The sequence below is a fragment of the Dendrobates tinctorius genome, unplaced genomic scaffold (genome assembly GCF_039654945.1).
Source record: "Dendrobates tinctorius isolate UK_male_01 unplaced genomic scaffold, ASM3965494v1 ptg000103l, whole genome shotgun sequence".
Taxonomy (NCBI): Eukaryota; Metazoa; Chordata; class Amphibia; order Anura; family Dendrobatidae; genus Dendrobates; species Dendrobates tinctorius.
Genome location: NW_027361771.1, coordinates 21,192,568 through 21,216,152, shown reverse-complemented (window position 1 = coordinate 21,216,152; position 23,585 = coordinate 21,192,568). Strand labels below are relative to the sequence as shown.

Below are 23,585 nucleotides of genomic sequence, written 5' to 3'. Positions count from 1 at the left end.
ACTGGGGATCCCTTTAAGAGAGGCCTGGCGTCAGAACCAGAGCGCTGAGTGGATTTGCCCTGACTTCCATACCAATGATCCCTTTAATAGAAGCCTGGGGTTAGAATCAGAGCGCTGAGGGATTTACCCTATCTTCCATACCGGAGATCCCTTTAAGAGAGGCCTGGGGTCAGTACCAAAGCGCAGAGTGGATTTTCCCTCACTTTCGTACCGACGATCCCTTTAAGAGGGGACTTGGGTCAGAACCAGAGCCCTGAATGGATTTGCTCTAACTTCCATACCGGGGATCCCTTTAAGAGAGCCTGGGAACAGAACCAGAGCGCTGAGTGTGACTTGCATACCAATGATCACTTTAATAGAACCCTGGGGTCAGAATCAGATCGCCGAGGGATTTGCCCTAACTTCCATACAGGAGATCCCTTTAAGAGAGCCTGGGTTCAGTACCAGAGCATTTGAAGGCAATTGCCCTGACTTCCATACTGGGGATCCCTTTAAAAGAGGCCTGGGGACAGAATTAAAGCGCTGGATAGATTTGGCCTGACTTCCATACCGGAGATCCCTTTAAGGGCCTGGGGTCAGTACCAAAGTGCAGAGTGGATTTGCCCTAAATTCCATACCAATGATCCCTTTAAGAGACCCTGGGGTCAGAACCACAGAGCTGTGTGGAACGGTCCTAACTTCCATACCGGGGATCCCTTTAAGAGAGGCCTGGGGTCAAAACCAAAGTGCTGGATGGATTTGCTCTGACTTCCATACCAATGATCCCTTTAAGAGGGAAGATGTGCCTACAGGATGGAGGATGTGTGATGTGTATATAGGCACGGGAGGGGATTCATTTCTGTCGTGTGCTCTCTGCTCCTTTCAGGGGGGGCAGACAACGGCCGGGAGCTTATGTTCCCAGGGATGCTAGATTTCTCCCACCATGTTAGTGTCTGCTGAGGTGTTGTCAAGTGGGAAAACTGTTGGTCATAGCAACCAATCACAGCTCAGCTTCTTTTGAACAGCTCTGGTGAAATGAAAGATGCTTCATGATTGGTTGGTGATACACAAACACACATTCATTTATTTATTTATATATATACTAGCTGAAGAGCCCGGCGCTGCCCAGGCATAGTAACTAACTGTGGTTAGTTATAACAAATTATAATTATCCTCCATCCCATAGTCCCGTGCCCATATACCCATCATACATATCCACCATCCCATAGGCCTGTGCCCATATACCAATCATACATATCCTCCATCCCATAGTTGAGTGCCCATATACCCATCACACATCCTCCATCCCATTCCCATATACCCATCATACGTGTACATATCCTCCATCCCATAGTCCCGTGCCCATATACCCATCATATATATCCTCCATCCCATAGTCCAGTGCCCATATACCCATCACACATCCTCCATCCCATAGTCCCGTGCCCATATACCCATCATACATATCCTCCATCCCATAGTCCCGTGCCCATATACCCATCTTACATATCCGCCATCCCATAGTCCATGCCCATATACCCATCATACATATTCTCCATCCCATAGTCCCATGCCCATATACCCATCATACATATTCGCATCCCATAGTCGAGTGCCCATATACCCATCACACATCCTTCATCTCATACTCCCATGCCCATATACCCATCATACATATCCTCCATCCCATAGTCCCGTGCCATATACCCATCATACATATCCGCCATCCCATAGTCCCATGCCCATATACCCGTCATACATATCCTCCATCCCATAGTCCAGTGCCCATATACCCATCACACATCCTCCATCCCATAGTCCTGTGCCCATATACCCATTATGACATCATCATCACCATAGCAACCGTTATGACATAACCATCACCATTGCAACCTATTAAGACATCATCGTCACCATGGCAACCATTGTGACAGCATCTTCGTCATTGCAACCTATTATGACATTAGCGTCGTCATGGCAACCATTATGACATCATGAGGGGCGGGGCTTGATACACACACACACTTTTTCCCCATTATGTAGATAAGGGAAAAATTGTTTGGTGAATTGGAACGCGCAGGGTTAAAATTTCGCCTCACAACATAGCCTATGACGCTCTCGGTGTCCAGACGTGTGACTGTGCCAAATTTTGTGGCTGTAGCTGCGACGGTGCGGATGCCAATCCCGGACATACACACACACGCACATACATACACACCCACATTGAGCTTTATATATTAGACATACACTCACTGGCCACTTTATTAGGTACACCTGTCCAACTGTGTGTTAAGACTTAATTTCTAATCAGCCAATCACATGGCGGCAACTCAGTGCATTTAGGCATGTAGACATGGTCAAGACAATCTCCTGCAGTTCAAACCGAGCATCAGTATGGGGAAGAAAGGTGATTTGAGTGCCTTTGAACGTGGCATGATTGTTGGTGCCAGAAGGGCTGGTCTGAGTATTTCAGAAACTGCTGATCTACTGGGATTTTCACGCACAACCATCTCTAGGGTTTACAGAGAATGGTCCGAAAAAGAAAAAAAATCCAGTGAGCGGCAGTTCTGTGGCCGGAAATGCCTTGTTGATGCCAGAGGTCAGAGGAGAATGGGCATACTGGTTCGAGCTGATAGAAAGGCAACAGTGACTCAAATTGCCACCCGTTACAACCAAGGTAGGCAGAAGAGCATCTCTGAACGCACAGTGCGTCGAACTTTGAGGCAGATGGGCTACAGCAGCAGAAGACCACACTGGGTACCACTCCTCTCAGCTAAGAACAGGCATCTGATGGCTACTTTCAGCAGGATAATGCGCCATGTCATAAAGCTCGAATCATCTCAGATTGGTTTCTTGAACATGACAATGAGTTTACTGTACTCAAATGGCCTCCTCAGTCACCAGATCTCAATCCAATAGAGCATCTTTGGGATGTGGTGGAACGGGAGATTCGCATCAGGGATGTGCAGCCGACAAATCTGCGCCAACTGTGTGATGCCATCATGTCAATATGGTCCAAAATCTCTGAGGAATGCTTCCAGCACCTTGTTGAATCTCTGCCACGAAGAATTGAGGCAGTTCTGAAGGCTAAAGGGGGTCCAACCCGTTACTAGCATGGTGTACCTAATAAAGTGGCCAGTGAGTGTATATATATCTATAATATAACGGGCTTAGCGTCACTCTCTCCGAAGCCTTTATAGACTGCGCAAGCGCGACGCGCCTGCGCAGTCTGGCTCCAGACAGAATGAGGCAGCCAGCGGTGAGGAGTGTGTATGGCGCCCGGAGATGGCGGTATGCTTACATATCGCAATCTCTGGTACCATACTTACATACTTACCTGACCGAGAAGAGCGTTGCCACGGGGCTTCTCTTCGGGCGGAGACCGAGGCAGGAGTGCGGCCGGAATCGCGCATGCGCATAGCGCGATCCGGCGCCATTTTACTGAAGACACATTTGCAGTGTGTCTTCAGCAATATGGTGCCGGACAGCGCTATGGGCATGCGCGTACTCCGGCGCCATATTCCTCCCTCGGCCTCCAGCAGAACGTGACAGCGCTGGACACAGGGAAGAAAGGTGAGTATAAATGTTTTTTTTTTTTTGTATGTGTGTATTGTAGCAATTGGGTAAGGATTAAAACATAACTTTTAATTCGCAAATAAGATACAAAGTGCAAGGTGCTCAAAACAAACAACACATAAAAGAAAACTGGTGTGCTAGTATGGAAATCCCAATGCTTCTTAGGCAAACGCCTATAGATAGGGTATAGGAAAATCCTACTGCTATTAGGGCAACCGCCTGTAGATAGGGTATAAGAAAAATCGACAGGATGGCATATAATCTCTACCACCAATTATAGCGTCTTATCAGACAAAACCACAAGTATAAATATTGCACCTAATAATGCCCTTCAATTACTGTAAATTGGTGCTTGTAAATTTATTGCAGAATGCCCACACAGGTAAATTCTATTGCAACTGCCCACATAGGCCTATTGGCATTGGTATAACAGCAAGTTCTATTATCACAGTTCATTGCACCTGTCCACATATACCTATCAGTCTTAGTATAGTAGCAAACTCTAATAATGGGATATTGCATCATAAAAATCCATTACAGATAGCCAAGTATATATATAGCACAGTATTTTGCCCAGTCTTTTTTAACTCAGCACTGCATAACACATCCAAATAGTTTTTGTAAAAATGTGCAGTAACTATAACATGGGTCTATGCATAAATACGTCTAGTGCACTATTTAACACTAGCACAACCAGCTTAACCCCTAATTGAGCCGCAGTCATCAGCTCCTGGTTCCTAGGGGACTTTAAGAATTGCACATAAATATACAGGTCATGATTCTATATGAGACTTATCATAGTCATGCATACCCTTATTCAAACCACATTCTGCTGATAACTGGTTACTTAGGCTACTTTCACACTTCAGGTTTTCGGCGTCAGGCGCGATCCGGCGTCATGCCGGAACGCCGGATCCGGCAAATGTTTAGTAAAACCGGATGTGACGGATCCGGTTTTCTGCCGGATCCGTCTTTTTCTTGACAGACAAAACCGGATCCGTCTCATCCGGTCCATCCGTTTTTCTATCCGTTTTTCGACGGATTACGCCGGATCCGGTTTTTAAAATTGACCCTTGTGGCCTTCCGAACGGGATTGGCTACTGGAAAACTATATATAGCATGTTCCTACAGCCCTTCTTTGACAGGTTGTAGAGGAGAAAGTGCAGGTTGGAGAGAAGAGCAAGTTGCTGGCGAAGATGGATGTTGTGATTGGAAATATTTTGGCGGATTTTACAGCGGAGGCGAATCGTTTGAGGGTGATTGTTCTGGAGAAGGAGAGAGCGAGACAGCAGCGCATCAGGCATCGTAGACGACGTTTGTGGATCCACCCCATCACAGCCAAGAGAATGACGCGTGGGGTCTATTCTACACTCTGCATGGACCTTCGACGAAACCCGGATAAATTTTTTGGATATGTTAGGATGAAAATGGAGAATTTTGATTACTTGGTGGAGCGCATTGCACACCTCATAAGAAAAGCGGACACCTATTGCCGCTTCTCTGTTTCACCCGCAGAGCGTCTGATGGTGACTTTAAGGTAAGCCACATTTATTGGATATGCTCGCATCAGAGCACACTTTCACTGCAATCTTGTTGGTGGTAGTTTGTATCTCCAAGTGTTATAGGTCAGTTTTGGTATGTAATGCTGTGATTTAAAACTAATTTATTGTTTTTTAATTCCCCACAGATTTCTTGCAACTGGAGAATCCCTTTCGTCACTGCATTTCCAGTACAGACTCGGGATTTCCACCATATCTGGAATAGTGAAGTACACATGCCGTGCACTGTGGGACTCCTTAGCTGAAGAGTTTTTACCAGAGCCCACAACAGAGAGGTGGATTGAAATTGCTGACAAGTTTCAACAGATATGTCAGTTTCCCAACTGCTTGGGCGCTGTGGACGGGAAACATATCCGCATTGTAAAGCCAGCTGGATCGGGATCGGAATATTTCAATTACAAGAAATATTTTTCAATTGTCCTCATGGCCATCGCTGACGCGGAATACAAATTTATTGCGGTTGATATTGGGGCCTATGGCCGCTCCAATGACTCTCAAGTTTTCAAACTGTCTGCCATGGGGCGTAAACTGTATGGAAACACCTTCCAGTTCCCACAACCTAGACCGCTGCCGTAAACATCTGGTCCACCTATGCCATTTGTCTGTGTAGGGGATGAAGCCTTCCAGCTGTCAGAAGACCTTTTGAAACCGTACTCTAGCAGAGGATTGACAAGACCAAAACGCATTATTAATTACCGCCTCACAAGAGCAAGAAGAATGGTTGAATGTACCTTTGGTATTCTGACAGCCAAATGGCGGGTCCTATTGACTGCGATCAACCTCAAGACAGAAACTGTGGACGAGGTGATCAAAGCTTGCGTGGTACTCCACAATTTTGTTATCTGCAAGGAACCCATTTCCATTGAGGACACCTCTGAAGAAACCACCTTGCAAGATTACCAAGACATTACCACTAGAAGTTCTGTGACGGTTTCAGTAATGAGGGACAATTTTGCACTATACTTTATGTCACCTCAAGGCAGAGTACACTGGCAGGAAGGCAGAGTACACTGGCAGGATGACAGAGTGTGAAAGATTTGTGCCCAACCAAACTTGTGTACCTTCTGTACCAACAGTATATACCTTTGCCAACCAAAGTTGGCTATCTTGTCATGGTCTCTATTTTTAGCTTTAGGCCACAGGTGTGTACCTGGTTGTGTTTTATGCAAAGTATTTCACCTTTTAACAAAAGTTGTGTACATTGTTATGAAATCACCAACAATAAACACAACTTTTTAGGTGAAATACTTTGCTTCAAACACAACCAGGAACACAACTGTGCCAAAAAGCTAAAATTTACCCACAGTTATATACCTAGTTTTGAATACCATTTCACCTTTTAAATACCCTGTATTTAACCTTTTTCGCCGCAGAAAGAAATGACAGACAACCAGTGTAAAATAATTTAACTTTTATTGAAAAATGTTTTTTTTAGTAAACTTTTTTAAAATTTTAATAAACTTGTTTAATAAAGCTTTGAAACCATAAAACTGGTCATTTTTATTTAAATACACACATTATAAATCTGTGTAGTGTGTGGTGGAAATACTGCTGTAGGGGCTGCGGGACACTTCGACACTGGGAGTGTGGAGAGAGGACTGGGATCGTGGTGGGGAAGGAACAGTTAGAGGTGAAGGTGTGGAAAAAACTACAGAATGGGTGGACATGTGGGAAGCAGAAGAGGTGGTGGGTGGTGGAGTGGAGGGTTGGGCAGGGACTGTAGGAGCAGATGATGTTGATGGCAAGTTGTATGGGGAAGGAGTTTGGTACGGGGCAGGTTGCTGGAAGTGGGGAGATGTCTGGTACGGGGCAGGTTGCTGGAAGTGGGGAGATGTCTGGTACGGGGCAGGTTGCTGGAAGTGGGGAGATGTCTGGTACGGGGCAGGTTGCTGGAAGTGGGGAGATGTCTGGTACTGGGGAGGTTGCTGGTACTGGGGAGTTTGCAGGTACTGGGGAGGTTGCTGGTACTGGGGAGGTTGCTGGTACTGGGGAGGTTGCTGGTACTGGGGAGGTTGCTAGGTTGCTGGTACTGGGGAGGTTGCTGGTACTGGGGAGGTTGCTGGTGCTGGGGAGGTGGATGGTGCTGGGGAGGTGGATGGTGCTGGGGAGGTGGATGGTATGTAATAGGAGGGGGAGGATGGAAAGTGGCTGGAGGGGGTGTAGATGTAATAGGAGGGGGAGGATGGAAAGTGGCTGGAGGGGGTGTAGATGTAATAGGAGGGGGAGGATGGAAAGTGGCTGGAGGGGGTGCAGGTGGAGGAATTACTGTGGTGGGAGGAGGAGGTTGGGAGGTAACTTGCTGGAGAGCAGCGTGGCATGAATGCATTACATGCATCTGCTGGGCAGGAGAGAGCGTTTCCATGCGCTCCACAACAGACCTGAAAAAGGTGTGGTTTGGCGAAGATCTTGCTTCTGAATGCATGGTTTGCAGAAGTGTCTTCACCTCCAGAATGCTGGAGTTGATCTGCTGATAGCCTGCGGAGATTTGCTCTGACAAGACTTTTAGACAGTTCTGGAAAGATGCATTCAGATGCAAGAACTCTGGCGCATAAGTCTTTTCCTGACCCCTCTGCCGCTGCCGCCCAGTACCCGCAGGTGTACTAGAGGTGGCAGGGGCAGAAGGGTGGGGTAAAGGGAAAGCGATCTCCTCACCAGCAGCTTCATGTAATGTAGGCGGCCACGATGCTCCTGTGCTGGTGGATGGGACAGATGGGTCGAATGTGTGGGAAGGCTGGGAAGGTGCAGATGTACCGGGGCGGTCGAAGTGTCCCTCGGTGCCGGTCTCCTCAGGGATCGCCTCAGAAGGGTCCAATCATGCAGGCTCCCGAGTGCTGCTCACCGTGCTGTGGAATAAAGAGAAAAAAAAACAATTAAAATAGTGACATGGTATGGCCCTGGCTGAAAAAAAAAAGTTACATCTAAACATTTTTTTGTCACATGTGGTGTGTAATATTTACCTTCTGGTGAGCATTGTCTCCCAGAGGAACGACAGGGCTCGTGCGTACTTGTACTTGCTCCTGCGTCCTCCAGATCCACTCGGGGCCCGCATCTCTTTATTGAACTCCTTCTTGAAACGATCCCTCACAGACCGCCACCGCTTCACAATTCTCTCCCCTGAAACGAGAAAGGACAAAGTGGTTAGTATACAACATCAGTGTTTCCCAAACTCCAGTCCTCATGGTCCCCAGGGGTCATGTTTTCAGGATTTCCAAAGTAAATAGAAATCCTGAACACATGATCCGTGGGGACCACGAGGAGTGGAGTTCGGGAAACACTGGTTTAAATCAAGCAACCGGTACTGTATATACTTACGCTCTTTAATCTGGGCCCGAGCTTCGAGGTCCTCCCAGCGGTCCACAAGGAGCGAACAGATTTCCTCCCAGAGTCGTCGGGTAACGATCAGGTCAGCGTGGCGTCGGTCAGCCATATTCCAGAGCGGCTCCCTTTCTCTGACGAGATCGATGAGGCGGTCCACATCAATCCCTCCATCCTCACCGTCAGAGTCGGGAGCACGCTGTGAAGGCTGTTAAAGAAAAAGACAAAAATAACATAATTAGCCTCCACAAAAGAAATGAAATAAAAAGTGCAAAAAAAACAAAGCAAAAATATTTATACTTACACGCTGGTGACCGCCGCGTTGCTGTCGCCGACGACCCTGGGAGGCACTGCGAGGACCTCTTGGCCGAGTACCAGATTGGGAAGACTAGAGAAGAAAACAAAAAATGTTATGTCTTTGGATGTAGGCATTTGTTTGCTGTGTGTGGTCTGCAGAACATTGTTTTCTATGTGTTGTGTGTAGTGTGATGTTGTGTTTCTGCGTTTGATGCAAAAAACTTACCAATTGTGAGCCCACTCCAAGTGTCTGTCCACCCCTTCCTTCTTCTTCTGGGAGCTCCTCTTCATCTTGTGATTCCTGTTTTGAAATAAAAGGCAATGAATACACATATATTACAGAGATGATGGATTTTGGAAATAAAAACTTACCGTCAAACGCTGACGATGCGAGGGAGGGCTCCCTGAAGATGTGCTGTCTTCCTCATGGCCAGACTCCATGGCTGTGGGTGGTGTTTCTGCTGCTGCCATTGCTGCTGCTGCATCTATTGGGCGGCTGTTGAATAAAGAGAAACAAAGGGCCAATGAATATCTTGATATTCCATAGCCCTAGTTTAGAGGAATGGGGGATTTGATAATTACCGTCTCTCATCTGCTGCTGGACTCCCCTCCCGCTGTTCAGCATGCTGCTCCATTTGGGGTGGTGCTGATGGTGCTGCTGCTGCAGATGTCTGCTGCCTTCTCCTGCTCCTGGTTCTTGGCTTGGGTGGCATGTTGGGTGTGGCTGTGGGTCCCATTGTCTTGCTTTTATATATGTCCTGTGGGCAGAGCTACTGAGCATGCTCAGACCAAAGAAACCGGATCCGGCCGGCGGATCCGGCGCATTGCGGCGCTCATAGGCTTTCATTGTATGAAAAAGCCGGACACGCCGGATCCGGCGTGTCCGCCTTTTTCGACGGATACAAAAAACGTTACAGTCAACGTTTTTTCCAGACGCCAGATCGCGTCACATTGCCGGATCCGGCGAAAATCGGATGAAACGCATGGCCATCCGGCTCGATCCGGCTCTAATGCAAGTCAATGGGGGGGAAACCGGATCCGGCATTGCATTTCGACGGATCCGGTTTTAGTCAAAAGCGCCGGATCGCGCCTGAAGCAGAAAACCTGATGTGTGAAAGAGGCCTTAGCATGACATAGAAACAGACCCTGTGGCATATAAAAGGAACGGTCTCACCAAATTTCAGGTTCTGGTCAAAAGTGCCTTCATCCCCATAGTGGTGAATGTGCTACCCCTTCTACCGACACGTTTCGTTTACTCATCAGGGGAGTCAGATGGGGCCACAGTAGCCAAGCGTTACAGGTGGCCGTTTCGTGCCCAAACCGCCATAATGCCTCCGGCAGCCATTTTCCCAGAGGCCACAGCATCAAGGCACTGGAAGTGCAGAGGCTCCAGGCTTTCACAAAATGTCACCGGAGCCCCTGCGCCACCAAGTACCGTCGAACCAGTCTGGGTCATATCATCGCCGGACCACCAAACACCTCCTGTGCCTCTGCTCCAGCAGTGCTGCCAATCCCCCCAGGGTAAGCTGAATTTAGGACTGTAAGAAAGACCCCCATTTGAACCATAAGGCTAAGTGCACACGTACCGGAACTCTGACGGAAATTACCGCGAGAATTCCGGAATTCCAGTCCGCGGGAAAATCGCATTTTAAATTCCCGCGATTTTCCCGCGGAAAAACTAGCATTTTGCAAGCGTATTTAGCTTGCAAAATGCTAGCGTTCTCCAAGCGATCTGGAGCATCGCTTGGAGAACTGATTGACAGGTTGGTCACACTCGTCAAACAGTGTTTGACAAGTGTGACCAACTTTTTACTACTGAGGCCGCCTATGCAGCATCAGTAGTAAAAGATAGAATGTAAAAAAAAAATAAAAAATACTGTTATTCTTACCTTCCGACGTCCCGCGCAGGCGTTCCCAGTAATCCTTTGCGAAAATGCCCGCGATGACGTCAGTTCTCGCGGGATCGCGACGTCTCGCGGTAATTCGCGATGACGTCGCCCGAATGACCGTGAGACTTCGCGATCCCGCGAGATCGGACGCCATCGCGGGCATTTTCGCAAAGGATTACTGGGAACGGGAGCGTGGAGAGGCGGGAAGGCTGCGGGGGACGCCGGAAGGTAAGAATAACAATATTTTTTATTTTATAATTCTATTTTTTACAGGGATATGGTACCCAAAGCCCGGAGGACAGTCTCCTCTCCTCCGGACCGTGGGTACCATCCGCAATTGTTCTGCTTACTTTCCGCATGGTGTGCACAGCCACATGCGGGAAGTAAGTGGAACAATGCATTCCTATGGGTGCGGGATCGCCGCGATTCCGCAAAATAATGAGCATGCTGCGTTTTTTACCGCGAAGCGATTCCGCCGCGGTAAAAACCGCAGCATTAGCACAGCATTGCGGAATCCCATAGGAATGCATGGGATGCTTATTTTTTGCGTTTTCGCGGCAAAATCGCGCGGTTAAAACTGCCGCGGAAACGCGAAAAAAACGCCACGTGTGAACTCAGCCTTAATCTTTTTTCCCTATTTTCCTTCTGCCACATAATCTTCTTTTCTCATGATGCCATCTATTTTGTGAAGTGCACCAGTCCCTCTTGTAGCAAAACAACCCCATAATATGATGCTGCTGTTCTTAGGCTTCCAAGCTTCTTTTTTTCCTCCAAACATAACGATGGTCTTTATGCCTAAAAAGTCCAATTTTAGTTTGATAAGATCACGGAACATGTCTCCAAAAATTGAGGTCTTTGCTCCTGTGTGCATTTGCAAACATTAATCTGGCTTTTTTATGTTTCTTTTGGAGTAATGGCTTCTTCCTGACAGAGTGGCCTTTCATCCCATGTTGATACAGTATTAATTTCACTGTGGATATTGACACAATCTTACAAGTGTCCGTCATCACCTTCACAAGGTCTTTTGCTTTTGTCCTTGCGTTGATATGCACATGTCGGACCAAAGCACTTTCATCGCTGGGACACAGAACGCGTCTCCTTCCTGAGCGGTATGATGGCTGGACATTCTCATCTTGTTTGTACTTGTGTATAATTCCACAGATGAACGAGGCGCCTTCAGGTATCTTGAAATTTAAACTAAGGATGATCCAGACTTGTGCAAGTCCACAATTCTCTTCCTGATATCTTGGCTGATTTCTTGAGACTTTCCCATGATGCTTTACAAAGAAGCAGTGTGTTTCAAGTGTGCATTAAAATACATCCACAGGTGTGTCTCAGAAGCTTCCAAACACATGGTATCATCATATGGGCAGTCCAGAATTGTTTAAAGGCACAGTAATCTTAGTGTATGTAAACTTTTGACTTTGCCGTACGTAATAAAAATGCCTTAAAACATCCTCTCTCTCTCTCTCTCTCATTATTCTGGCATTTGGCAAATGGTAATAATTATGGTAATCCTAACTGACCTAAAATGGAAAAGGTTTATTCTGATTTCATGTCAGATATTGAGGAAAAACATGAATGTGTGTCTTTTTATATAGTGTATGTAAACTTCTGATTTCATATACGCAAGTTCGGTGTTACCATTATCGTACTGACCTGTAGAATGATGCTATGTTATTTTTACCATACAATGAACGATGTAAAAAGTGAAAACAAAACCCCCCAAAATAATGGTGGAATTGCATTTTTTCACCATTTCTTCCCATTTGGATTTTTGTACAGTTTTTCAGTTCACTGTATGATACAGATTCAAAACTACAACTCCTCCAGCAAAAAAACAAGCCACCATACTGCTATGTGGACACAAATAAAAAAATATGGCTCTTGGGAGAAAAGGAGAATAAAAAACAAAGGGCAAAAATGAAAATGGGCTGTGGAGGGAAGGGATAAAATGCTGAAGTCAATCTTTGATTTAAGTAGAATGATTCTTGTGGAGTGTCTACTTGGGCACTAACAGTCCATTGTGTGACCGCAAGGAAAAAAAAAAATTGCCTTTCATGGCAACCGTCGTCTTGCTGAAGGCATCCTGTCGCTCTGATCATGGCACTCTAGTGAAGCCCCGCCTTGGGATGGACTTCACAAGAGAATGTGATTATCAGGTTCAATTCCCTGGGGGAGGGAGGGGGACTCAAAAAGTATACCAGCACGATGGAGGCTAAAAGTATACTGACTGTGCCCTTTACTGGGTGAGTGAATAATGGGGAAATAAACACGTTTGACATATACACCAGGCACTTTCTTGGCACCAGAAATGGGATGTAAATCATAGCTGGGGCTTCACCTAATCTAATGATAACAATGACTCACAGAAGTCCTTACTTGGAGGTCAGGGAATTTACTGCAGATTTCCTGTCGTCCAATGCCTCTTGAAGCTTGCTGACATGTAAAGTTGTCGTTCTAATAGTAACGGAAAGAGGAGAGAAAAATTAAGAAATAAAAATCATGATTTTCAAGATGAAGTTAACCTGCAGGCAGACCAACCTTGTGGAGCGGCTCATTTCTTCTCTCTGTTTATCAATGGTTCCCATTAAGTCCAGGAACTATAGGAATGCCCACATAGTTATGGAAAGAAATAGAATCTGGAAAGAAAAAAAAACAAAAAACCTTTGCACATCACCCACCTGCTTCTTCTTCTCCTGCTTCAAGTTCTGTACCTCCTTGGTCAAGATCTGCCTCTGATTTATAGTCTCCTTCTTTACCGTATGACTCTCCAGGTTATAATCTATGGAGTGTTCTGTAGCAGAGACACAAATACAATCCCTATTTGACCCTTTAAGGTTGAGGTTGGGGAAATTTTCAGTCTAGTGGGTTATAAAAGGCTGACCCATCTGAAATGTTCCATTAGAATGGAGCGGTGGCCGCTTATTTCCGAAACTGCTACGTTGTCTCTGCATGGGACAGCCTGAAATTGCAGAGGCTCTCCGTGGTCGTACCCATGCCTATACACAAGTCATCATCTACAGTCCACGTAAAGGAAGAACAGTCCAGCTCTATGATCACGGGGAATTCTTTGATGATGGACATCATGACTAAAATTGTACTAATAATAATAATAATCATAATAATCTTTATATAGCGCCAACATTTTTTCACATTATACCCACAAACTTAAATGTATTTTATTGGGATTTTATGTGATATAACAACACAAAGTTCCAATTATATGTGAAGTGTAAAGGAAATTAAACATGGTTTCCTAATTATTTTAAAAATAACAATCTGTGAATTGTGATGTGGATTTGTATTCAGCCCAATGTAATCTGAACATCTGACAGAGCACTATTCTATTCTATCCATCATCTAAAAATGGAAGGAGTATGGCACAAATCTACGAAGACAGGGCAGTCCACATAAACCATCGCAAGCAAGGAGAACATATTGAAGCAGCCAAAAGGCCCATGGTCACTCTAGAGGAGCTGCAAAAATCCACAGCTCAGGTGGGGAGAATTCACGGAGATGTACAGTCTGTACAAAAAAGCTGGCCTCTTCGCATGAGAAGAGTGCACCGGGAAAGTCATTAGGGAACAGCAACCATCCTTGATGGAAGAAATTAAGTGCCTTTTTCCCAGCCGACACCTTCTCCTAGTGTCCCTTAAGCTAAAAGGAGGAAGCTTAATCTAGAGGAGGAAGGGAATGATGACTCTCAGGATGAAACGTCAATCCCAGACGAATCTTTGGAAGAAGGCAAATTAATCCTGGACCCAGAGGTCTCCCAACAGGAGAGATATTACTTCTCCTCAGGTGACATAGAGGAACTCCTCACGGCAGTAAGGAGGACCATGGAGATTGAGGAGGAGGAGAAGACTGCCCAGACGATACAGGAAGAAATGTTCAGGGGTCTCCGTTCTAGGAAGAAGCAGGTGTTTCCCATTCATAAAAACATCTGGGCCCTGGTGCTAGAGGAGTGGGAATCCCCAGAAAAGAGGACAGGTACAGGAAATATGAAAGAGGTTAAATAACCCCTCCCACATCCTCCCCCTCAGTGTTATTATAAAAGGAGCAGGAGAAGGAATGCTTCAAATTATATTTTAGTCTCCTTGTCTGAAAAGAACAAAAAAGAAAGCAAAAGGGAGGGATTTACCCGTGCTGTTTTGGTGGGTTACTAGAAACCGAATTACCGGTAAGTCTAATTCTATTTTCTCTAGTAACCCCCCACGACAGCACACTGGAGCAGTACCCAAGAGTAATGTTTAGGAAGGGACTATAGCTCGGAGGACTTTTCACCCGAAGGCTAAGTCCTCTTCCGACATCAGGTCTAGCCTGTAATGCTTGGAGAACATATGGACCGAGGACCAGGTAGCAGCTCTGCATAGCAGCCTGATGGAAGCACTGGCTTTCTTGGCCCAGGAGACAGATGTTGCTCTGGTAGAGTGAGCCGTAAATTTCTCTTGTGGTGGATTGCTCTGTTGATCCAGTTGGCGATCGTGGATTTTGAAGTCTTCTAACCTTATTCTGTCCTCAAAGGTGAACAAACAGGTTTTGGTCCTTCCTAGTTTTTTCCATCACTTGAAAATAATGGAGTACCGTTCTCCAAACATCCAAAATGTGGAACTGTTCTTCTTTATTTCCTGGCTCTTGACAAGAAGGAGGGAAGAATTATCTCCTGAGACTTGTAAAACTCTGAGACCACTTTGGGAAGAAATGGCATGCACGGTACCGTATAGGGAACGTGCCTCTGACTGCGGAGCCCCCTAGGAGAAAGCTAGAAGGAAACTCTGTGCAGTGCCCAGTTTCCTCCTCCCACTACTCCCCAGGTGATGCCATAATTGGGACGCCCAACTGACCAACGGGAAGAAAGAGGAAGGGGCTTCTGGCCACACCCTCAGGGTTTAAATTCAGGCACCCAGGGTCAGTGCCTTCCTCTTTCTCCCCGGCTGACCCTTGGAAGCTGTTGTCCCACCCTCCCTTATATACTTGTGAACGTGCTGTGCTACTATTGTTAAAATGTTCAAAAAAAAAATAAATTTATTATTCTTGTTATTACGTCACAGCGATAGTGTAGAGGGGGGCAAAGGTTCGTAACCTCTCATCAGCTTGCTCGCCCAGCGGTCACTGACGGGGCCTTCAGCGATGAGTCCGTTGCGAATTGTACTTGCCTCTCTGTGCTTTTCAAATTAATAAACTGTGACTGACCTGTTAAATCCATCCAGGCCGGTCCTTTTTTTTTTATTAAGGGATTGGCGGGAGGAGGGAAAAGGCCCTGTTTACATCACACGGGTCTCTGCAGTCTGACGGATCCAGTCACAGAATAAGTCGTTCAGGTCCTTCACCCACTCTCCTGGCTGTAGTTATCGCTACCAGGAAGGATGCTTTCTTGGAGAGTCCATCTACATCTATGGATGACAAGGGCTCAAAAGGTGGTAGTGTGAGCCCCTTCAGGACCACATGGAGGTCCCAGGATGGTACCAAATTCGTGGCTCTAGAACGTATGCGAGATGCTGCTGTCATAAACTTTCCAATCCATCGGTGGCCAGCTAACGTCTGGTCAAAATATGAGCTTAGAGCCGCCACCTGGACTTTGAGGGTGCTAGGTCTGAGACTCTCTGTAACACCCGTCCCCGCCAGGGTCCTCGTCCTCCTACTGTGGTGCCGTACCTCCGTGGGGCCCCCAGCAGGGTCCCCGCTCTCGGTCCACTTCTTGCCGCTCTGCTCCTGCCCCTGCTTCTTGGCGCGCGGCCAGCACATCCCCGGGTATGAGACTAAGACCACGTGCTCTCTCGGTCTCTTAAAGAGACAGCACGTATTTTTCAAAATGTGATTAACCAATGATAACATTGTGTGTACTACTTCTGGCCCCTCTGCCATAGATAGGACGCCGGAACAACAAGCGTTTCCTGTTGCTAGTTTCCGGTTCAGTTATCTGACGTTCCTGTAATCTGTTGTGCTTTGCCTGTGTCCTGTCATTACCCAACTAATACTGCTTGTCTTCTTAGACTATCTGCGGCTTGCTACTCCATCCTTGGGACGACACCAGTGCTGCCTGTGCAAGTTCCATCCGGCTCAGACGTCAGTCTCTCCGTTACCTACGATGACGTCAGTACTGCCTGTCAGCTCCATCCCAACCCGCCACATCTCGCCTGTCGAGCTCTACACTATCTGATAGCCCTGTTTGTGCACCCATTTCGCTGGGCCAGCTTCCACGTGTCCGGGGTCTAACTGGAGGTAGCACCTGTGTCCCTCGGACAATCCACTCTAATCCTGTTTGAGGGGTCTTACTACGTGTGTCTGGGGTTCGCATAGTCACGCCACCTTCGGAGCCCCTCGGACTGTGGTCCAGTGGTTCCACCAAAATAGCAATAAACGAATGAGCACTTCATCATCTGTGCCTCCGCTTCCATTCGTTACACCCTTCTTTAAACCCTTCTTGCAGAAAATCCAGGATCCGTGCTAAGTTCGGTTGGTGCGTGTTAGGTTGTTCTGGTGCAATTATCTTGACCTTTTCCAATCTTATCTTTTGTAGAAGCCTTGGTAGGATTGGTAATGGAGGGAAGGCATAAGTCAGTCTGAATCTCCATGGGTGGGCTAACGCATTGTAGGGATTCAACTCGCTCAGGAGGCACGTTCCTTTAAAAGTTCATAGGGTTTATTCCTTCATAACCAATAAAGCAGCACATAACACAAGGAATAGCCTTTAGCTCAGGCAAAAGCAAGCATAAGTGTCCATGATTTCAGGCTCAGTCCTGGAGCCTCAGCAAACTCAGGAGGCTTATCCGTCCTCACATACAGCCAATATCCACAGGCCTCACCGGGTCAGCAGCCTCAGCACGTGGTCTTCAGGAAAGTAGCACACCTTCCTCCACATAGGTGTCATGATCCAGCGTGGATCTGACAGATTAAATGGATAAGTGAACTTTTTTTTTCCTTTGGCTTGGTGCCAAAGTGGTGTGATTGCCCCCTGTGGCCATTAGAATTATTACACGTGGTGTCGTTCATTCTAAGTTGCGACGGTGGTGGTGAGTGGTAGTGCACTTTAGTTTCTTTGGTTTAGTGCACGTAATTATAAATCAGGTGTGAGGCTCTTTAAAAGAGTTCAGGTGGGTTTGATGACTGTTGGTGATATTGTGAGTTCATCATTTGGGAAGAAAGCCTGGGTGATGAAGGAGCTGAACATGAGTCCTGCGCAGCCCAGCCAGAAGGGACGAGTGGCAGCTAGGTGGTCTGCAAGAAGGGCTGGCATGACGTGGTGGAGTCACAGTTTATGGTGTCGGCAGGAAGTGCTTGCATGGCATGGTGGAGTGACGACTATGGAGAGAGTTGCACTCAGCATGCGGGATTTGGTTGCTGAGAGCTGGACTCAAGCATGCTTGACTTTTTGGGCAGGAGCTGAACTCATCTTTGGGACTCTGTTACTGGACAACTGGTGGTGGACTCTGCTCCAAGGCTGCACTATGGTGAAGGATCCAGTTATGGAGATGGATCCAGGTGGAGAAGATGCACACAGGTGGTGGGCTCTGTTGCTAGGAGCGTACGCAACAGAGCAAAGCTAAGTGGTGTTTCCCCTGTATTGTCATTTTCCCTCATGTGTGTTTAGTGCAGTGGTGGGATTAGTTTCCGCACCGACCAATTCCCTAGTGAGGGTTTAGGTTCAGGGCGAGCTAGGGTTTTTAGGTTCCTGTGTGTCGCCCGGGGCGGAACCGGCATAACGAACGTTAGGAGTGCAGGGACACTGGCTCAGCGGAGTACTGGAGGTCTCCACTTCCCTATTCCCTATTGCAGGGCAAACCATTGTTAATATTACCCAGGTTCCCCTTTATTATTTAAATTCGCCTACCTGGAGGCGGGGTTTCCAGACTACTTTATATATACGTGTAATATCTAAATTCGCCAGTTGGAGGCGGTGTATCCAGCTGCATGTCCTATTATTTAAATTCGCCCAACTGGAGGTGTATCCAGGGTCACGTGTGTCATATGGGTTCGCCTTGCGGTACTCGCTGCGTCCAGACAAACGTGACCGTGACAATAGGCCTTCCACATGGCCCAATCAGATCCATGCGCTCTCTCTCATGTGATCTACTCTGGTTACCTTATATGGTCCATAGCCACGCCCACCGGGTCACATGGCTATGACCTCATCACAGGTCCTTCAAGCATTCACACACATATATTTTATTATGACACTCATAAACACACCCCTTGCTGGATTTGTAGATAGTTCTCGCTGACACAGTGTAACAACAGCTCAGCAGTGCCTCTGCTGATCAACACACATTTTCCAGCTTCCATCCCAAGGCCACCTACCTTGGGATACATAACGGTCATTCAGCATCCTATACCCATTACCACAATGGATATGCCTGTAGGCCTGTCCTGGGACACCCACAGGGGTTTCAGTGCTTTCAGACTGATTATAACCCGATGGGACCCATTTGTTTTTTTTATATGAGGAACAGGTTTGAATAATGTCCCGTTTCTTTCCCTTTCGGGACTATGGAGACTATCTTTGTAGATAATAGGCCATTCACTCCTGCTATCAAGGTGGACTGTAGCTCTGGAGATGAGAGTCGCTCCAGCGACCTGATTTGCCCTTCCCCTTGCACTGAGGTGTATGCTCTTGCTGGGGGCGAAAGGGCCTTTTTGCTAGTATTCTTAGGTTCAGGTAAGGTCTTCTTTTTATCCGAAGCCTTCTCTAACAGCTTGTCGAGGGCAGGGCCAAACATGTATTTCCCTTTGAAGGGGATAGAACACAACTTCATTTTTGAAGTCATGTCCCCACTCCAGGAGCTTAACCACAGAGTTTGATAACCCTGACAATCTTGGTGCCACTCTTATGGATTCTGCAAAGGCATCTGCTAAGAACCCTGTTGCTTTCTGGAGGAGAGGTAGAGAAGCTAGGATGTCCTCTCTGGGAGTACCTGTGGACAGGTGTTCCTCCACTTGCCCCAGCCAACAGTACATCGATCGGGCCACATAGGTAGATACAGAGTTTTTATTTAATAAAGATGCTAAGGTTTCACATGATTTCCTCAGTAGCCCATCCATCTTACGCTCCAGAGGGTCCTTCAACTGTGGCGACCGGACTTCCAGCACCTGTGAACACCATCTGCGCTGTATTGCTTATGTGTTCCATTGTGGAACACAAGAATTCTGCCTCTGGTATGCTGAAGCTGGCCGGCGTGTGACATCAACTCCTGCCGCCGGCTTCAGACCCGGAAGTTCTCGCGAGTGTGCGCCCAGCATGACACGCTGCCTGGATCTGCAACCCCGGCGGAGGAGAGGAGGCTGGAGAGCTCAGAGAGGCCTCCAGCCGAAGAAGCCCCCACAGAACTTACTTAAAGATGTGGACTGGAGGGGGTCCTGAACGGAGAAGTGAGCAGCGCTCGGGGATGAGAGGCAAGTCTGCTCCCCTGCTTGTATCTATTTTCCCCCCAATTACTGTTGCTGTCACAGCACACCGTGGATGACCTCTCCATCCCTAGAAGGGACAGGAAAGAACACTCATGGGGAGGATTTGGGAGGGGTTATTTAACCTCTTTGATATTTCCTGTCCCTATTAAGAAAGGGGTAACATCTTCCGGTGTGCTGTTGTGGGGGGTTACTGGAGAAAAATTATCACTTACCTGCAGGATAGGTGACAACTTGCTGATCAGTGGTAACCTGACTGTTGGGACATGCACCAGTCTGCAGAGTTTTTATCCCATACGAAGAACATTGATTCACAGTACTAAGTGGAGAAGCAGATCACACACATGCCCACCTTTCCGTTCATTCTCTAAGGGACTGCAGGAAAAAGTCTAGTAAAGCACTTGCAGCCACTCAGAGAAATAGTGGAGTGGAGGTCTCACATGAACATCAGGGCTGTGGAGTCAGTAAGTCAAACCTCGGACTCCAAAATTTCCCCAATGCCACTGCAATGCCTCACTGAGCATGTACCTAAAGTGCAACACCAGCACTGGTTACTACTGAGCATGTACATTAAGTGCAGCACAGATTTTTATAAGACATTTCCTAACTTTCATAAATTCTAATAAAAACATTTAAAGCAAATACTGCACTGTACTACTGTACCAATTTATTAGACTCCACCAAAATGGTCACTAACTCCAGTTCTACAGCACTGAAACACTGCCGCTCCATTCTAATGGGGCTAAAGGTGGCCAGATCTGCTGATCAGTGTGGGTCTCAGCAGTTGGATCCCCACAGATCAACAAGTTATCCTGTAATAGGTAATAACGTGTTTAAACTTGATAATCCCCTTTTAAAAAATATGCATTTTTTTTCTACAGACGCTATGTATCACAGTACATAGCAGTGCAGACTGCACCATGAGTATTGTTATTCATAGAAACTAATCCATGATCACATCAAATGCTGATGTGGTGATCAGAGGCTTTAGAAACCAAACAGCATCTCCCAGTCTGATGATCCAAATCACCAAACACATGATTGTCTCGTTATATAAAATGTATAACTGCTACCAGGCGGGATGTGGATATTGATATAGATGGGGTTGTAGCCACACAATGTTTTTATCCCAACCCTGCAACTGACAAATAAAAATGCGGCATACAGTCAGATATATTATGCAAACTGGGGGTTTAAATGAATGAGAATACTAACAATGCCAGAAGAGGGTAAAATGAACACTCATCTCCATATAAGTGCTACAAATCTAAGGGTGATTTTCTCTCATCAGAAGGCTCCACAAACAAAGGTCACCTTTGGGATCATTCCTGGTATACCCATAAACTGTATGAGATATTAATAGACAATTAGGCATACTACAGTATCAAATGACAAGTGACTGAGACTCTGGGGACAAGCACTCATCATAGGGATGAGCACTGCAAATACAGTACCTACAACTGTAAATTAGGAAAATGCTCAGTTTTCAGCTGCAATTACTTGCAAATCTAACGTATAGTCAAAAACGAGTCTTTCCATTATCTTGGCAGTCCATTTAAGGGTAAATTGCCACAATAAAAGGTAGTCAGCACTTGAGCCCCCTTCTTTTAGCTATAGTGCAAAGAGCCGCTGTGAAGTGCGGCTGTCACCCTGGAGAGCTTGGTATCATGTGGTCTCTCATATACTTAGGCAGCACCTTACATGGCAGTTGCCCAACTCCCATACACAAGCGACTCAGAGTGCAAGTTAAGGGGGGGAGATGTTGCTGCCAGGACGTCTCTGGGGATGGCTTGTATTCCACTGAAAATAAGGGTTTTGTCATTAACATGTCTGATAACTTTTTCCTCTGGAACAGTAGGGAGATGCCAGTACACATTAGATGGTCAATTGGCCCTGTGAAAATCTGAGGCTTCTCGAATCTGCATAGCTTTAACCCTTTCAAAGCTGCAGGATAAATACTGTGGTGTGAAAAAGTGTTTGCTCCGCCTTGATTTCCTCTTCTTTTGCATGTTTGTCACGCTTAAATGTTTCAGTTCACCAAACAAATTTGAATATTAGACAAAGATAACACAAGTAATCACAAAATGCAGTTTATAATTTAAGGTCTTTATTAATAAAAGGAAAATGAAATCCAAACCTACAAGGCCCTGTGTGAAAAAGTGACCTAATAACTGGTTGGGTGACCCTTAGCAGCAACAACTGCATTCAAGCGATTGCGATAACTGGCAATGCGACTTTTACAACTCTTTGGAGGAATTTTGGCCCACTCATCTTTGCAGAATTGTAATTCAGCCACATAGGATGGTTTTCGAGCGTGAACCACCTTTTTAAGGTCATGCCACAGCACCTCTATCGGATTGAGCTCAGGAATTTGACTAGGCCGCTCCAAAGTCTTAATTTTGTTTTCCTTAAGCCATTCAGAGGTGGACTTGCTGGTGTGTTTTGGATCATTGTCCTGCTGCATAACCCAAGTGAACTTGAGCTTGAGGTCATGAACAGATGGCCGGACATTCTCCTTTAGGATTTTTTGGTAGACAGAATTCATTTCCATTTACCACAGCAAGTCTTAGAGGTCCTGAAACAACAAAACAGGCCCAGACCATCACACTACCACCACCACATTTTACTGTTGGTATGATGATCCTTTTCTGAAATGCTCTATTACTTCTACACCAGATGTAATGGGACATGCACCTTCCAAAAAGTTCAACTTTTGTCTCGTCAGTCCACAGAGTATTCTCCCAAAAGTCTTGGGGATCATCAAGTTGCTTTCTGTCAAAACTGAGACAAGCCTTTAAGTTCTTATTGCTCAGCAGTGGTTTTGTCTTGGAACTCTGCAATGCAGGCCCCTTTTGGCCAGTCTTTCTTATGGTGGAGTCATGAACACTGACCTTAACTGAGGCAAGTGAGGCCTGCAGTTCTTTGGATGTTGTTGTGGGGTCGTTTGTGACATCTTGGATGAGTCATCGCTGAGCTCTTGGGGCAATTTTGGTGGGCCAGCCACTCCTGGGGAAGGCTCACCACTGTTCCATGTTTCGACCATTTGTTAATAATGGCTCTCACTGTGGTTTGCTACAGTCCCAAGGCTTTAGAAATGGCTTTATAACCTTTTTCGGACTGATCATGATGTCTAGCTTTTGAGGTTCTTTAGGTCTACTTCACTTTGTCAGGCAAGTCCTATTTAAGTGATTTCTTGATTGAGAACAGGTGCGGCAGTAATCAGGTCTGCGTGTGACTAGAAAAATTGAACTTAGCTTCCAAAAGATATGATAAACCACAGTTAATGTTTTAAGGGGGAGGGGCTATCAATTTTTAATACAGGGCACTGTAGGTTTGGATTTCTTTTTCCTTTAATAATTGTCACGGACACCGCCGGTACTCACCGGCGCGTGCCCGCTCCCCGGCGCATCGCCACCCCTCAGCGCGTCCCAGCGGCTGCTGCTCTCTTCAGATCCTGGCGCGTCAGTGCCCGGCGCATACGCGCCTGCTCTCTCTCTTCTGCAAGGGTCCCTGGGAGCGCTGACCCGGTGGCTCCGCCCCCAACATGGCGGCGCCCACCGGGTAT

At 46.6% G+C, this 23,585-nt stretch overlaps 1 protein-coding gene across 4 annotated transcripts in view; it reads right to left on the bottom strand.

The window, feature by feature from the left end:
• LRRC45 (leucine rich repeat containing 45) overlaps positions 1-23,585 on the bottom strand; it is a 72,123-nt gene that overhangs the window by 42,119 nt on the left and 6,419 nt on the right. For all 4 annotated transcript variants that reach the window (XM_073588128.1, XM_073588125.1, XM_073588126.1 and 1 more), the window contains 3 exons: positions 13,300-13,412; positions 13,160-13,218; positions 12,998-13,075 (listed from right to left, as the gene is read on the bottom strand). In XM_073588128.1, coding sequence (XP_073444229.1) covers positions 12,998-13,075; positions 13,160-13,218; positions 13,300-13,412 — 250 coding nt within the window. The remainder of the gene's footprint in view (positions 1-12,997; positions 13,076-13,159; positions 13,219-13,299; positions 13,413-23,585) is intronic.